Raw genomic sequence first — 17,953 nt, 5'->3', positions numbered from 1 at the left:
ATTCCACTGTAGATGCCTACAGATGCTTCTCATCTCCACAGGGGATGGTACCACAGTTGAGTCTGGGCTTCTTTGTAGCAACTATGGAAGCACCTGATGCCAGCTGACCCTGCAGTATGCAATATGAAATGGCAAAGAGTATGCTGTGTGGTGTAAGACATTGGAAGATACTTCCTTGCTTTTTCTTACAGTTTTCTCCATGAAGAAAGAGGAGCATAATTTTTCTGGGCCTTGCACTGCTTTCTCCTGTAGAGTGGTGGTAGCAAGTGCTCTGTTACTGTTTACAGGTAGGAAAAGTTCTAATTCCTTATGCTTTCATCACTTGTTTGTGAGTTTTCCAGAGGCACCTGATGGTCCACTGGAGGTGAATCAGAATGCTGGAAATTAACCCACTGATTCATTGAGCAAGACAGCTTTTAAGTTCTTATGATGTTTAAAGGTATGGGGGGGAGTACTGGGGCTCTTCTGAGAGTGTCTGTGTAAACACTGGATAATTGTGTAGATGGCAATTTCCATCATCCCTCACAGTTGTCCATGCTGGCTGGGGCTGATGGGAGTTGCAGTCAAACAGTGTCTGGGAGAGCATAGGTTCCCAGCCTGGGTTAATATTTCATCCTGTTTTCATTTCCCCTGCAGATCTGGATTCTGTTCTGCCATTCTGGTTGGCGTTGTTAACATCATGGTATGTGTCTTGAAAAGTTTGTACTTGTTTCAGCTGAAGGTTCCTGGTCAAGATCCAATTGATGATGACTGATCTCCAAAGGAGCTATGCACATAAAAACAAAAGCACACGTGATAGGTTCTCATTTGTGCCAATTTGTCAAGATGTCTGAGAAATACTGGAAGAAAGAAGAAGATAAAAGACAACTGTTCCATTACCCCCTCTATTCCTCCAATTCTTCCTGAAAGGTGAGTTGGGGATAATTCTCTATTTGACTACAGGAATTTTGTAGATAGGTCACCAGGCTGTTCGCAACAAGACTTGGGAATTATAACAATACATTCCACAAGGAAAACTCAATTGTTGTGTTCAAAAATTAATTATGTAGACATAGACCATATTTTCGAAATGGCCTTTCTCAGCATGATGGCTGAGTTGTCATGGAGTTGGAATTTATCTACCACATCGTGGTAGAAAGGCTTGTGGGTGAACTGGAAGCAGTAAGTAAGTGGATATGGCTATGAGGGAGAAATAGGCAGGCACATAAGAGGACTTAACAGACTGCCCATTCAAGATGCAGAAACTCCCTTGATGCTGATGTTCTTTGCCAGTGTTTTGCATATTATTCGAGTAAGCCTTGATTCATGGCAATTCATCTCCAAGCCTCTCTGTCTTCTACTGCTCTGCTTGAGTCTTGTAGATTCAGGCTCCTGGCCTCTCTAATTGAGTCTAGACATGTAGTGTGTGGTCTTCCTCTCTTTCTACTGCCTTCTACCTTTTCTTAGCTTCATTGTCTTTTTAGTGAGTCATGCATTCTCATGATGTGACCAAAGTACAGTTTGAGCTTCTGCAGATGGCAAGCTCTGGTTTCTGAATGGGTGCATGTGCACGCAACAATGTGAGTGGGAGCGTGTGCCCATTGAGAAGAACGGGATTTAAGATCTCGCAAATTTTTACTATCCATGGGGGGGATCTGGAACAGATCCTCCATGAATAGCACGGGTGCACTGTACGACAGCCTCAATTTCGTCATTTTGGCTTTCAGGGAGAGTTCAGGTTTGATTTGTTCTAGGACCCATTTATTTGTCTTTTTGGCTGTCCATGGTATCTTCAGCATTCTCCTCCAGCACCTCATCTTAAATGCTTTGATATTCTTTCTGAGGGCTTTCTTTGCTGTTTTGCTTCGCTGAGCTTTCACATCCATACATGATGGTGGGGAATATGATGGCTTGGACAATTCTAACTTTAATGATCACCAATTAGCAGACATTAAACCTCGTTTGCATTAGCCTCCCAGGCTGAGGCCAGCCATCAGCACAGAACAATGCACATGCAAATCACTCCTGCATTCCCAGGCTCACACAGTATATATACACCCAGTTTTTCAGGCAAAGCATTCTCTGAAGATGCCAGCCACAGATGCTGGCGAAACGTCAGAAAGAAACTCTGCTAGAACATGGCCACATAGCCTGAAAAACCCACAAAAAATCTAACTTTAGTACTTAGTTGTATATCTTTGCACTTTAGGATCTTGTCTACATATTTCATGGATGTCCTTCCCATTTCTAAACTTCTAATTTCTTGACTGCAGTCTCCTTTATGTGCGATGTCTGAGCCAAGATATGGGAAATCTTTTAACTATTTTGATTTCCACATTACCTGGGTTGAATTTATGTAGATCTTCTATGGTCATTATTTTTGTTTTCATTATGTTCAGCTGTAAACCTGCCTTTGCACTTTCTTCCTTGACCTTCCTTGGTAGTTGTTCTAAGTCTGTGATTTTTCCCCTCATTAGTGGTATGGTGTCATCCTCATATCTAAGATTATTGATTTTCCTTCCTCCCATCTTCACTCCTCCTTCTTTTGAGTCTAAGCCTGCTCTTCATATGATTATTTTCTGAACACACATTGAACAAATAGGATGATAGAATAAAGCCTTGCTTGGCCTCTTTGCCAATTCAGAACCATTCTGTTTCTCTATATTCTGATCTAACAGTTGCCTCTTGTCCTAATTATGGATTTCTCATCAGGACTATCGAACGTAGTGGCACTTACCTATTTTGTAGAACATTCCACAGCTTTTCATGATCTATAAAGTCAAAGACATTGCTATATAGTCTATAAAGTATATGCTGATTTTCTTCTTGAATTTTTTGGTGCATTCTTTTAACCATTGCATGTTTGCAATATGATCCCTAGTGCCTCTTCCTTTTCTGAACATGGCTTGTCCCTCTGCAGTTTCTCTTTCCATATATGATTTGAGTCTGTGCTGCATAATTTTGCTTGCTTGGGAAGTAATGCTTTGGTCTTATCATTGCTGCAGTCTTTTGTGTCTCCTTTTTATGGATTGGGATGCATTATTGATTCTTTTTCAGTCTGTTGACCACCATTTTGTCTTCTATAATTATTGGCATATTTTAGTTTTCACTAGAGTTGATATTGTCTGTGTGGATGGCAGCAATTCTATTGGAATATGATCTCTTCCTGGCAACTTATTATTTGCAATATCTCTTATTGCAGCTACCACTTTGCTTTCCATGATTTGGGGCTCCATCTTCATATGCGTCTTCATTCCCTGTGTCTTTTATTTTTTAATCTCTTTTTTATAGAAGCATAGAATTGAAAGAGACCACAAGAGCCATCCAGTCCAATCCCCTGCCATGCAGGAATATACAATCAAAACACTCCCTATTTCCATTGTATTTTATTTCTTTTTGGTCTTGTAGTATGTTCCTCTTCTGATCATAGAGCATCCCGGCCCTTGCTTTTAACTTCCCTTTGAGTTCCTGGATCTTCTGGAAGGGGTCTCATTCTTCCTTTTTTGCATACTTTCAGGTATATTATCCCAACCATGAGAATTAGTGATATGCTTTTTAAATATATGTTCGGATTCCATTAAATGTATGTGTTATTGGATACTGTACTGCACGACTATGTAATATGTGTGGCCCTTTAGCTGTTGTAGGACTGTAACTCCTGTTAACTCCTCTCTCCATTGGCTTTACTGATGGGAGTTGCAGTCTAACAACAGCTGAATGCTCATAGGTTCCCTAATCCTCTAGTGCTGTCTTCCACATAGAATTGTAGCGGAAAGGACATCTTTGTGCTGTCAGACTGGTAGCAGGTGATCCTTTAAGTGTTCCACGTACAAGGTGTCAGAAGAGACCTGTATGCTTCAGCTACCTAGACATGAGGCTGCACACATGTAGAGTACACATGTTGAATGGAGGAAGTCCCATGTTTGGTTCTTCACATTTTCATCTGATTCCAGAGGATGACCTCATGTCCTCATAGCAGCATAGTATTCTGTGATTTTGCACTTTTATCCTGCAGTTGTTTTTGCTATATCCATCAAATTCTCTTTATGAAAGAGTGTATGGCTCTCATATTACATTCTGAGTGTAAAAGTTACTTGAATCTGTATTCCCTTTCCCTAAGCACTAATTCCCAGATGCACTGGGACATACTAATGTGATATGAGAGAAATGATTAATTTTCCATAAGAAATAAAAAACTAAAGAGCCCCAAGGAAGCTGCTTGGTGCATCTCTGAATGATTTTTTGCTCTGACCTTGCCTCCTTTCACTTGGCCTCTGCTGGGGCTGGGTCATTCTGTTGTATCTCTGCATTGAGTACAGCAGAAGCATTTTAATGACTCCCTATACAAAGACAAAAATTATCCTCCCCCAGAAGAGATTGTCCATTGTATCTCTGTGTGATTGAATGTTCTTTGCTTGACTTACTCAGACTGGGAGTTGCACTTCAAACATTGAGTCATACAGAAATAAAGGGTATTAAGCCCCTCTGAAGTTGGCTAAATTTTTAAAAAATTATTCCTATTTCAATTGAGAAAACTTCAGTGTGGCATGCTGCTGCTCCCAAAAATCTGCAAAAGAAATGCTGTAGGCTAATTTAAAAAAACAGGCAGCAATTACAAGACTCAGAATTCTATTTTTTTTTACTGTAGAAATATTTAGATTTATATTTAAAAACCAAGCAGCAATTAAAAGACTTGAGATTCTACTTTTTACTGTAGAAATAATATGCAGAAATAGTATTCAGTTTGTATCCCAGGAAATGGTAAAACCCAAGGGAACTCTCAACTAGTTGTCCAGGCATCATATTCTTCCCAAGAAGGCAGCAAAGCCAATGTCCTGTTCATTTTAACACTGACTTGTCCTGGAATGTTTGAGATTATAACAGATTTCTCGGTTACATCTAGTACATGGATTTCAGAATTGAAGTGCACCCAACACCTACCAGTCCTGCAGTGTGGTATGGACCAGTCTTGTAGTGTTGCTTACCCTGTGTAGAAAGCTGTCAGCGTAAATAAGCTGCTGGAGAGTTTTGTGAACTTGGCACATCAGTCCTGTACTACTTCCCCCCTCCTTTTTTCAAGAGACAGTGTGTTGTAGTGATTTGGGCATTGGACTAAGACTCTAGAGACCAAGGTTTGAATCCTGGGTCAGCCATGGAACCCCACCTTGGGCAAGTCGCATTCCCTCAGCTTCAGAGGACGACAATGGCAAACCTCCTCTGAACAAATCTGGCCCAGACAATCCCATGATAGGATTGCCTTTGGATCACCAGAGGTCGGAAAGGACTTGAAGGCACACATCAGCAACAATGTGCACTTGAGGGCATTGGTGCAAACCTTCAGGTGATTTAAACACCGGTGCGCTGTGTGCTTACATGTGCTGTTTTTCTGTCCTGCACAGAGCTGTATGTTAGCCGTGCCCTAAGTAATGCTCTGGAGAGATTGGTAAAGAGGATGAGAGTGCCAAGGTGATTCCAGTGCAGGATTGTGCCATGTCTGGTCATTTCTGGTTTTAGAAATGTATTCCATGAACTCATGTTCAGACAGTAGACTCTCTCAGCCTCAGAGGATGACCATGGCAAAACCCCTCTGAAGGAACTTGCCAAGAAAACCTCATGATGGGTTTGCCTTAGGGTCGCCATAAGTTGGAAAGGACTTGAAGTCACGCAACAGCAACAACAACTGCCACTTTTTTCTTCTTTCCAGCGCAATCAGAGGCTGCAGTTTTTGTCCAGACTCCTGCGTCATTTATGATTTAGATCTGAAATGTCTCTCAATGTGAGTTTCCCAGTTCTTGTGGGGGAAGTGTACCACTGTGCCTGGCGCAAGCATTAGGACCTGGTGGAAAGCAGACACTCTGGCCCTGGATTCCAGGCTGGCTTGCCTTGGTGACGTAAGCCAGAAGCCCTGTCTCCTCTCTCTCTCTTTCTCTCTCTCTCTCTCTCTCTCTCTCCCTCTCTCTCTCTCTTCTCTGTGTGTGTATGTGTGTATGTGTGTGTGTCTCTCTCTCTTTCCCCTCTTCCCCCTCCCTTCCCAAGCTCAGTAACATTAAAGCGAAAATGCTCCTTTCTGTGCCTCCTCGTGCAGGAATCGCCACTTTTGGCTACAACAAGAGCAACAAGAAGGTAAGGAAGCCAGTCTAGCCTTTCTCTTAACCCCCCCCCCCCTTCCCTACTAGCCCCTTTCTGCTTCCTATTCCCAAGATCTTGGAAACGTCCTTGGCTTAGAGAGAGAGGAGAAGTAGAAAGGAGGGGGGAGAGAAGGGAGAAGGGGGAAGCAAAGGGGTGCCCTCCCTGAATATCCCAGCTTGAAAAGGTGGAAGGATTGTGTGTGTGTGTGTGGGGTGGGATTTAGGAAGGCATTCTGCTCATTTATTTGGAGAGGGTGGCAGGCTGGTTTCCTAACAGGGCAAGAAGCCTATGGCGGAGCTGTGTGTGATCTTGGCCTCTGTTCCCTTGGTGACCCCCATCCATCCCCACCACTGAGCCCCCTTCACCAAGCCCAGTGTCCCCAAGGGCGAGTTGGGGTCTGGAGTGGTTGGAGGGAAGGAGGTGGGAGGGGGAAAAAAGGAACAGAGCACAACACAGACGAAATCACAGCACTTAGTGAACATCCATTAATGGTTCTGTGGGTTCCTCTGGTCAGCCCAAGGGTGGATTTTAGTGACAGGAGGGACAAGGAGGTGGTGGGTCCCTAAGGGTTGGGGGGGGGTTAAAGAAGGTGGCCCCTCCACCTCAGGAAATGGGAGTCAGTTCAGATTTTTAGGCATGGAGTTCTCATCAGGATTGGAAGGAGCAAGGCCTGCTCTGTTAACCCTCTCCTGGCTCCTTCCTTCTTTCCTGGGTGGTGGAGACTTTGGAGTCCACCTCTGGCTGAGTGTCCTCCAGGGTGGGGTTCCAGAATGTGGCTTCTGTGGCATGCACGTGTCCTGAGGAAGCATGTGCCATAAAGGAGGCTTCTCCCACCTTGCCCAACCTCGCCCGCCTGCCCCACTGCCCTTCCTGATCCCTGGATCTTGAGCAGGAGACAGGAATGCCACACGTGGCTGGGAAGATGGGGCATTTTGCCTGCAGGAGGATGCAGTGGAGCTGGAGCCAAGGGGGGATCGTGCCTACCCTCAGCTCCCCCTTCCCCAGCAGGGCTGTCATTGAGAATCTGAAAGGCCTTGTCAGGCTGGAAAATAAAGGTTGGCTACCCGGTAGTTTGTTTGAGGTCTGGCCCCTAGATGAATTTTACCTCTGTCGGGAAGCATGGTCTAGAATGACACCACAGAGTATCTAGTTGGGGTTCAAAGGGGGGTGGGGTGGGTGAAAGGGGGATATTTAAAAGTCTGGGAAGTGGGAACCCAGACTTCTGGCATTTGAAAATGTCTCTCTTATCTCCATTGTTGATTTACTGTGTGACCTTGGGTGCATATGTTGCAGAGTAAAAAGGATGGTGGGTGAAAAGGACATTTTCCTGCCTTTCTTTTTTCTTGGGTGGGGGGCAGCTCGATGTCCTCTCTCTGTAGCTGATATCGGAGCTGAAGGTTTTGCAATGAATGTGCAAATTGTGGCCGCTGTAGGAATGAGGTCGGACAGAAACCTGAGGTGGTACGTAAAGGCCAAATTTGTGTTTATGAATTGTATTTCTCCATTTCAAGCATGGATACAAATGGCACTTAAAACATCTCCAAATACTGTATTTTAATCAGTCTATTTATTTGGCTACATTCTTGCTTTGAACCTGGGTGTCATTTTCTTATCCTGATCCTGAGGTGTCAGGGAATATGTAAAAACAGGCAGATGGGAGAGGACACACTTTCTGATACTGGTAGGTGGGCTGTCTGTGCCAGTAAGGTACATGTGTGGGTTATGGATACATAACATTGGCCTAACCTAAAACTCACTTAAGGACAAAGTGCCAGCAATGCAGGTACAATGAATATAAGCTGTGAGTCCAAGTAAAACTTGCTGTCACCTCTCTGGGGCAGTTGTGCGCATGCTGTATAAACATTTCTCACCTCTCCCATTTTATGCACCCAAGTTTGGATGTTTGTGAATTTATTTATTTGCTTTCTTATATATCTTATCTTTCTTCTGAATGGAAGTTCAAATCATCTCCTCACAAGATTAAAAAGAAACCCAGATACAACTTAGAATGCAAAAAGTTGTAATATTAAACATCGCTTTTGTGAGTTCTAAAAGTATTATTATTATTATTATTATTATTATTATTGTTATTACTACTACTACTACTACTACATTGGCACATCTCTAGGCACTTTTGAATCAGTTGGCATTTTGTTTGATGGTTTTGGTCCTGTGGGCTCATACTAGTTTTATAGGAGCAGCTTTCTCAGTGGCAAGTGTGGAGGAAATTGTCTCCCCTATCTGTGTACACATGTGCATGTCTTGGTAAACAGGCCCAACTGTACTTGTTTCTGTACAAGCTCATGTGTGTATTTAACTTGTGTGATACAAGTTTGTTGTTCCGAGCTGGGGCCATCATTATCGTCTGTGCGTGTGACAAGAGGTGTAGGCAAGGATGTGTGTGATATGTGTAGAATGATCTGTTTGTATGACCAAAGGTGGAAGAAAGATCTCTTCCCGGTTAATTGGTCAATATGCCACCGGAAGTGAGGTGTGTATAGTGGGTAACTTTGGCTTACGACAAATAATTTCCTGAGTTGGAAAACTTTTAGCTAGCAACGCCATTATCTTTAAATGTATTTACATGGAAATGAAACCTGTTGATTGTCATGAAACTTAAATCCACCGTTGTGTTTAAACCTGAGGTGCAAGTCAGAGGGTTTAAACCAGCCTAGGCACAATTTTTTTTTTATTTAAGCAGATTCTTGATTGCATTTTGTATTCTTCTGAGCTATTTCACATGCAGTATTGAGAAACCCACCATTTTGGATCATTTCCTGCCATTCCAATAGTCCATTCATTCAAATGCTGGGGCATATGTAGTAGCCCAGCTTCAGGAGTTTCTGGATGAGGTAGATTATTTAGATCCATATCAGTTTGGATTATGAAACTGAGACTGCTTTGGTCACCTTCATGGAGGCTCTGCACCAAGAATTGGACAGGGGAAGTGGTTCTGCTGGTCCTCTTGTTGGGCTTTGATATTATCAACCAACGTATCCTTCTGATAGGTTTTTCCAGGATAAGTTGAAAATGTTTTGTGAGAGCTCTAGACCTTCTTGGAGGGACATGGTTGGTACTGGGATAGCTATGATAGAACACTGGTCATCAGCTTGTGTTTTTTCAGGTCCCACCTTGTTCTGCATATCTCTAGGAGGGCATGTCCAGACTTTTGGCATTTGATGCCATCATATGCTGAGCATCATATCCAGCTCTTATCACTCTTTTCCATTGGTTTCCTTTCCATCTTCAATAGTAGTGACCTCCATGCAGTGAATAAATGGAAAATTCATGCAGGCAAGACTGAGGTGCTCCTGGTTAGTGGAAAGGCAGGCTAGAGAATAGAGATTAAGTTTGTGTTGGATAAGATCAGGCCTATCGTGAAGACTTAGACTGGCTATTTGAGTGTACTCCTGAATTTAATGTTGAACCTAGATGCCCAGGTTTTGGCATTAGCTAAGATTGAGTTTGCACAGCTAAGTCCAGTTCATCCATTGGGGCTATCCTTGGAGACATCTGATCTTGCATAGATGATGCATACATTAATTACATCACTTAAATGGGGCAGTGTTTTACATGGGGCGGACTCTGAAAAAATGTCTGGAAATTTAAACTGATCCATAATATTGCACATTGTATACTAAGGCCTGTATTTGTCAGTGTCATGTTTAAGATATAAAACCCTTTACAACTGGGATCACATTACAGTTGGCACTCTGTAGCCATGGCTTCCTTATCCATGCATTCAAACATTCACCACTTGGAAATATTTTTTAAAATATATAAATCCCAAAGAGTAAACCTTGATTTTGCCATTTAATATAAGAGGCACTATTTTACTACACCACTGTATTTAATGGGACTTGAGGATCCATGGATTTTGGTATCTACAGGAGGTCCAGCGGATACCAAGGGCCCACTGTATTTGACTGAATGCACACACCCATGTGAACCTGTTGTTGTGTGCCTTCAAATAATTTCTGACCTATGGCAACCCTAAGGTGAACCTGTCACAGGATTTTCTTGGAAGAATTTATTTAGAAGGGGTTTGCCTTGGCCTTCGTCTGAGGAGTGTGACTTGCACAGAATCACCCAGTGGGTTTTCATGGCTGAGCAGGGATTTGAACGCTGGTTTCCAGAGTCATAGTCCAACACTCATACCACTACACCATGTTGGCTTTGTCCCATATGAACCTATCTAAATTTTAAGACCTTTGGGGATACAAGGCACAGCCATGTTTGATGGGGTTGCAAGGAGTGGCCTTCCCTGCAGCCACTCCCAGATTTTGCTAATCTTTCCAAGGGAAGCTAGGTTCTCTCCTCTTCTGTTGTCCTGTCAGCAGGCAAAGCTGTGTTTACAGGTGTCCCCTAGTTTTTTATGCTCTGCTATTTCGATACTATTAAATTATTAGCTGAACCTATTTATTCGATGTGTGTTCCACTCTTTTGACAAATATAATCACGAAACCCTGTACCATGCTGTATTATAAGCACACACTGACTCCACAAATGACTTCTAAAGTGTACAGTATACAAACTGAATGAAAAGATGGCAATTTGCATGATGCTTTTGCACTCACATACTGCTTTTGTTCCCGGACAGGTGCCATCTTTTAATTCAATCTGTGTACTGTATATTGTAAAAGTCATTCATGGTGTTGCTGTGTACTTACAGTACAGCAGTGTACAGGTATTCATACTTACAGTTGTGCATATACAGTAATATCAGTTCCTCATTTCAACAATTTCCACTTTTTGACAGTGCACTGGTCCCTAATCTGTTGAATAAGCAAGGGACTACTGTACTGAGCCAGCTATGCAAGCCTTGACATACAGGTTAGTCTGCTTGTGTAAAGGGTTTCATGGTTATAACAATAAACATATGCCATTGTTGTGTTTTTCACTGGTTTGTTGTAGTATGTGTTAACCAAGAGTTTTTCTGTATTATATTATTGTCCACTGCCTTGGGCACCTTTTAATGGGGGGAAAGCAGGAGGCAAATTCAAAAAGAAATAGTGTTTTATAAATAAAATAATAGGATATGGATTCAAAAATAAATTGACATGTTTTATGTTGACGTTGTGTAAGCAGCATGCTTACAGATGGTGATTGCAGAATCTTCTGTGATTTGTAATGATTATGAAAATATGGCTTGGGTCATTTTGGCTCATGAGAAGTCACTGTAACTGTGGGTTTTTATGTCACTTTGCTCATGTGAATGAAAATAAAAAAATGCCACCAGTATGTACATGGAAGTGATACCTTATAGTTTTAACATGAGAAATGGCCCCTTGTTGGAATTAGAAATGTAACATTTCTGGGACATGTTCACTGGGTTGTGGGTCACTTTGGTTTGTGCAGAGCTTTTAGGATTCCTTTCTCCAGAATCCCTCACTCTGCATGGCCAGTGGCCTTGTTGTCTGGGACATTGTGGGAGTTGTGGTTTGTGTCTCTGTTGTAGGAATTAAATATTTCATCCTTTAACTCTGTATGGCATGTGCTGGTGGCGGCATCAAGTTGGGTTTCTTATGAGCCTTTAAAGCTAACCTTGAAGGAGATAAGGTGGGAGTATCTTTTGAAAGTGAAGGGAATTCTGTTCATCAGAGTTTGCTGACTCTCTACAGTTATTCTCTGCTAATGGTTGGAAATATACTCTGCAGGAAGCATAGCTATTTATACCCAGCTGGAATTCTTGGGCCTGTTTTAGGCTTGAAAAATTATTTAAAGTTATGGAATCATCACTGAAGGTTTTCTTTTAAATAGGTCTTAATTTGAACCTAAGAACATTTATTATTCATTGTAACCTTCATAGAAAGAACTCAGGGTGATACATGTATCTCCCTCATGTTCTCCTGGTTTATTTATTTATTACGTATTTACTCTGCCTTTTCAACAAGGAGCTAAAGGGTGGTGTATATGGCTCTACCTATCCATGTTCCATTTTGTCCTCATAACAGCCCTAGAGGTAGCTTAGGCTGAGAGATCATAACTGGCCCAAGTTCACCCAGTGTGTTTCACATCTGAGTGAGAATCAAGAATCATGTACGGCAGTGATTCCCAAACTCTGGTCTTCCAGATGTTTTGGATTTCAGTTCCCAGAATCCTAGACCACTGGCCAAAATGGCTGTGGCTTCTGGCAGGTAAAATCCAAAACACCTGGAGGACCAGAGTTTGGGAATTACTGATGTACAGTATATCTTACAATTTACTTCCTACTTTTATATATATAGTGCTGTGTACATTTACAGCACTATAGAAATAAACAACAACAATAATAATCCTACCGTTGAGCTTCAGCCCACTCTTTAATTCTGCCTCCACGCTATCACCTGTAATTTCTTCATCTATACATCTCCCCTTCACTTAACTTGTAAACAATTTTTAAAATATCAGCAGTTGAAAAGCCATTCTAAAATGATGCCATGCTGAAATAAAAGTGAGGGAGGAATTATGCTTGTTGTTGTTGTTAGCTGCCCTCGAGTCGGTTCCAACTCATGGCGACCCTGTGGATGAGACATCTCCAAGAATTCCTATCCTCCACTGACTTGCCCAGATCCTGCAAACTGTTGCCCATATCCTCCCCAATTGAGTCTATGCATCTGGTTTGTGGTCTTCCTCTCTTTCTTCTACCCTCTACCTTTCCTACCACTATTGTTTTTTTCTAGGGATCTGTGCCTTTTCACTGTGTGGCCAAAGTGTAGTCTGAAATGGTGAAGAGACTGAGGCTGCATCTTCACTGGAGAAATAATCCGTTTTGATATCACTTAACTCCCATGGCTCCATACTATGAATTGTGGGAATGGTTGTTTGCTGTGACACCAGAGCTCCGCAACAAACAACCATTCCCAGAATTCCCTAGCATGTAGTCATGGCAGTAAAAGTGGTGCCAAAACGGATTGTTTCTCCAATGCGGATGCAGCCTGAGCCATGAACCAGGAAGTCGCTTGTTCAGAGTGTTCCTCTCTTATGAAGTCACTAGGATTTTCTTGCTTGCTCTTTTATTTAAAACTGTAGTTCATACAGGTCTTACAAAACATCCCAACAACATCATTATAAGCCTAGAATTTTGCATTCTGCCCTCTTTTGTGAGAGTGCGTATGTGTGTTTAAAGCTTTGATTTGTGGCAGCTTCTCCTGTAATAAAATGCTGTCTCAGGTAGCCTCTCTGGTTTAGATTGGCAAAGTGCCTTGAAGAGCTTCTGTGCCTTTAATTAAAACACCTCCTGCTTTCAGGTTTAGCCTGTTTTTATTGCTTCCTGATTAGTGCTGGTGGACAATTAATGATAATCTAGATTATTGTCCCTTGAATTGGCACCTCAAATTGCTTAAATTCAGTTTATATGTGTGTGTGTGTGTATGTGTGTACATACCCACATGCGTGCCCAGAGTGGCAAGAGCTGGCTTTACTTAGTATTTTCCTTTAGTGAATGGACAAATAGCAATATTTCTCAATCATGAATTTAAACAACAACAATATAATTAAAAAAGGAAAATAGTTGTTGCCGCTGTCCCTCCACTCCATATGCTTTGCAGGATCAGAAACTGAAACTGGGACAATTAAATGAGGGCTGTTCAAGGAGCAAAGCTGAGCCAGTGTGTCATAGTGGTTTGAGTGTTGGACTACGGTTCTAGAGACCAGGATTCGATTCTCAGCTCAGCCATGGAAACCCACTGGGTGACCTTGGGCAAGTCACATGCTCTCAGCCTCAAGGGAAGGCAATGGCAAAACCTGCTCTGAACAAATTTTGCCAAGAAAACCTTAGGGTCACCATAAATCAGAAACTACTTGAAGGCACACACCACACACAATGGGCAAATACTGTGTTTTTGTTATTCACCACTGATCTCTTACCTGTGGTTTTATGGGAAGTAGTAGAACAGGCTGAGCATTCAAGGTGGAAACGTCTAATTAATGTCATTGGAAGCCATTTGCGGAATGGGACCTGTTTGTGAGCAAATATTATGGGAGAGATCTTTGCCATGAAGAAGGCATTGCTGTAAAGTGATGTTATTTTAGGTGCTTTGTTTTAATTCCACTTTCTGCCAGTGGTGCTTCAACAATGTTAGAAGGGCTCTAACATGGAAGTAAATGGAGGGAAGGCTTAAACTATGACTTTTCTCTTCAAGGCTCAACTCTCCCAGTGAGGAAATGAGGTTAATAATACTCAGTTTTGCAGGTTTTTTTTTTAAAATAAAGATGATAAAACAGAATATGCAAAGTACTTTGGGTATTCTAGAACTCTATACCTACTACCCTCAAGATGTTTTGGAATACACCTCTCATCATCCCCTGCTGGGGATTTGGAGGAGTTTAGTCTACTACAGAGAGAGGGGCCTAGGTTGGAAAGGCCTGCTTTATATAAATATTGTGGGAGGTTGTCATCGGTGCTAGCTAGCAAGCCAGTGTCCGCCACACTCAACCTTTCTCCAATTCAAACTGACAGTGCTGGAAACTTACAGAACTACTGCTTTCTCTCCCCACCCCAGCTTCAGATCTCACTCCAGGAGAACAGAATTACAATGCCTTTTCAGGGCAGTGAAGGTGTATTTAGATCATCTGCCACACTTAAAATGTTATGTCTGTTTTTAGGAATAAAGTTTGAACACTTTGCTGTCTGTTCTTCAGCTCAGAAAACATTTCCAAAAACCATGTTGTTGTTGTTTTTTGTTAGTTAATTCTCCATATGTAGATTCTGGCATCCCGATTTGAACTATTGAGAATCATATCCCCTTTTTAATTTGTTTTATAAAATCAGATTCCAAAACTTTGTAATTAGAGTGTGTGTGTGTTTGTAAACACACAGACGCTGTTTAGAAGTGACTTCACAATTCAAGAAGCAGTGCTTCTTGGCCTGACTATCTCAACCTTTCCATACTCACCTACCATGCTCATCAGTTCATTTTTTTAAAATTTGTTTTCTGTAATGCAACAGAAAATGTATATTCTGTGTTTCTCCCAAGCAGGAACTAAGGTGGGTTACAAAGTAAATTAAAACAGGATACAGCTGAAGATCAATGATAATATTAAAGAACGCTGTGAAAATAATTCATTGTATTATGAACAGCAGTGACTTAAAACAGTTTAAAATAATCGAAATCATAACAAATGAGGGAAAAAAATGCAGCAATGCCCCTTAAAAGACTCTTCTGCAGCAACCAATTTATGGCCAAAAGTTTGCCCGGGCAAAAAAACCCTGTTCTTTTACTTAGGAATAAATGAAAGACCTACATAAAAAGCAGTGCAAAGAGAGGAGACAGCCTAGTCTCTTGTGGGAGGGAGTTCCACAGTCATTATGCTGACCTTTCCAGCTCTTCATGCCAACACACAACTCTTTGTCAGAAAGATTCTGTGTTTTGGGACAAACTCAAATTTGGATTCTTATAATGCAAAATAAACATATATGCATAGACTACAGTGCTGAAATGGCAGAGGATTGATACAGGTCTGCATGCAGGTACACATGTATTTTCTTATAGAGGCTTAATATAGGCTTCCCCTATAAACAATGTGTTTGGGGGGGACTGTCAGCATAGGTGATGGAGTTTGGACAAAATGGTGTAGAATGGTCCAAATTTTGATTTTGATACCAAATTGATGTAAAGCTGGAGACTAAAGTCTTTTCAGAGAGTTGAAGACTGCTTGGAAGAGGGCTTAGTGGTCATGGTATGCACATTTTGTACTTTCTCTCACTGGTAAATAATTTTTGTTGTATGTATACTATTGTTTCCAAAAGTTGTTTGACCATAGGCAACAGTGGGACAAAGACATAAATGTGTATGCACACATCTGGTTCTCTGGTTTTCCAGATGTTTGGGATTTCAGTTCCTATAATTCCTGAGCATTAGTCATACTGGATAGGATTTCCAAGAGCTGAAGTCCAAAATATATACAGGACCAGTGTTTCAGAACCACTGTCTTTGAATGTGAAAATAAATTGTTAACTGTAATAAATTATTTCCCCTAATAGTTGTAAATTAACTGTAGTTGTAAATTAACACGGGATGGCATCACTCCTTTTTCAGTATAACTGTAACTTTTTAGTAGTTATTGAGATATGCTTTCGTATCACATATTTCAAGTGTAAGTTTGTGCTGTAATTTATGCTGTTGCCACATGATCGAGTGTGGGTTTCAGGCAAAAATTGAATGGACTACCATGTGGTTTGTAGTTTGAAATTTATCAAGACAACAAAAAGTAACAATGTTACTTACTTCTAGGCATTCAAAATAAAATATTTTTTAAATTGTTACAATAAGGACAACTAATTTTGTTGAGTCTTTAACATTCCAGACTTTGCTTTTTGACATGTCTCTCAGACCACATTCAGTCTTGTGAACTATGGTCTGTTTTTTTACATTAGTCGCTCATGCTGATGAAACAAGCTGTTCTTTTTGACAGATAATTGTTGTTGTGTGCCTTTAAGTTGTTTCTGACTTATGGTGACCCTAAGGCAGCCCTATCATGGGGTTTTCTTGATAAGGTTTGTTTAGAGGGAACTGAGGTTGAGAGAGTGTGACTTACCCAAGGTGGCAAGTCACTCAGTGGTTTTCCATGGCTAAGCAGAGATTCAAACCCTGGTTTCTGGAGTGATAACCCAGTGCTCAAATCCCTGTACGATACTGGGTCTCTCACAGATAATTAAGATGTGGCAGACTATTACTCTTCTGGTTCAAGTAACTGAGCTTTGAATAGTTGCTATATTTGATACTGCATTGTTTCTCCTCGCCTTCCTCCTAGCTGTAAGCTCAAGGGCAGAAACCATGGGCTTATCCCTAATTATTCTCATAACAGCCCATTCAAATAGGCTAAAAAAGAGAAATTGTGACCTGCCTGGAGGCCAGCTTGTTCTTTCCTTGACCCACTGAGAGTACTGAATAGAATGAAAAGAAAGTGTCTGCTTTCAATTAATGCAAAAAGAAAGTTTCTAGCCTTCAGACCTATCAAATAAAAATTGAAAGTGTGCTTACCCTATGTGAAAGTTCAGAATCTCCACTATGCCAGAGATTTGGATGGCTGCTCCTCTGTACCTTATAAAACTTATTGTTAACTTCATTCATGTGTATCCTCCTTTTTCCTCAAGAGCTCAGAAGGTTTATGCTGTGTTAGAGGACCAGTGCAAAACACAGCTGTCCTGGGAGGTAGGTTGGAGTTGCTCAAACAGTGACTCTGGCTGGCCTGAAATACTAATCATGTCTGTGTAAAAAAATCCAATGATCCATCTCTCTTCCATGGTTTAAAACAGTGTGCAGGCTGGAAAAGGATAGGAATTTTGAGTCATCATTAGGATTTCCTGTTGGAGACTTTCTGCTTATTTGCTTCCATGGGCTCAAAATGTTGTAGTAGGGGTTTTTCTTCGGGGGGGGGGATAAATTGGGAGTATGCTTTTATTTGAAGAAGACAGGATATAGATGGAAATGAAACAGGTACAATACAATGAGATGGAAATGAAAGAGATACAATCTACATACAATAAACAGCTGGAAATTAGCCCTTCTTTTATGGCACTGAAGGTCTGTGGCCTGAAGATAGTACCATCTGGCCCTCTGATTATTGACCTCAGATGAAAAATATGGGTATGGCTGAGGAGCCTCAGCAGCAATTGGACTTGGCCAAAAGCCATTGTGCAGGCCTTGAGTCTTGACCCACCACCCTTTCATTAAAATTACCTTGAGGCAAAACAGAATTGATCAGAGGCTAGCAAGTCTTAAGCACACTTTCTGTTAAACTGTAGAAATCTGTAGATATAATTCAGCCATGGTATTATCTTGTGACAGTGTTGTCAGGTCCTGTTTTAATAGCGCCAATTGAAATTGGGACTTTCCCATAATAATAAATAATAATAAAACTT

The 17,953-nt window shown here is 41.4% G+C and overlaps 1 protein-coding gene across 2 annotated transcripts in view; it reads left to right on the top strand.

Moving 5' to 3' along the window:
* The first annotated feature begins 867 nt into the window (after window positions 1-867).
* RBMS2 (RNA binding motif single stranded interacting protein 2) overlaps window positions 868-17,953 on the top strand; it is a 97,229-nt gene continuing 80,143 nt past the window's right edge. Inside the window, exon 1 of one of the 2 annotated variants that reach the window (XM_089479202.1) lies at window positions 868-909. Coding sequence is in view for 1 of the 2 variants with exons in the window: in XM_089479193.1 (XP_089335319.1) it covers window positions 6,037-6,102 (66 nt within the window). In the remaining variant the exon portion in view is untranslated. Of the gene's footprint in view, window positions 910-5,959; window positions 6,103-17,953 lie in introns of those variants that run through there. The other variant, XM_089479193.1, reaches the window with a different exon arrangement.

Source organism: Sceloporus occidentalis, unplaced genomic scaffold, assembly GCF_023333645.1.
Source record: "Sceloporus occidentalis isolate IW3139 unplaced genomic scaffold, rSceOcc1.0.p SCAF_1, whole genome shotgun sequence".
Classification (NCBI taxonomy): domain Eukaryota; kingdom Metazoa; phylum Chordata; class Lepidosauria; order Squamata; family Phrynosomatidae; genus Sceloporus; species Sceloporus occidentalis.
Note: the sequence above shows the minus strand (reverse complement) of the source record. Positions and strands in the feature narration are given on the sequence as shown.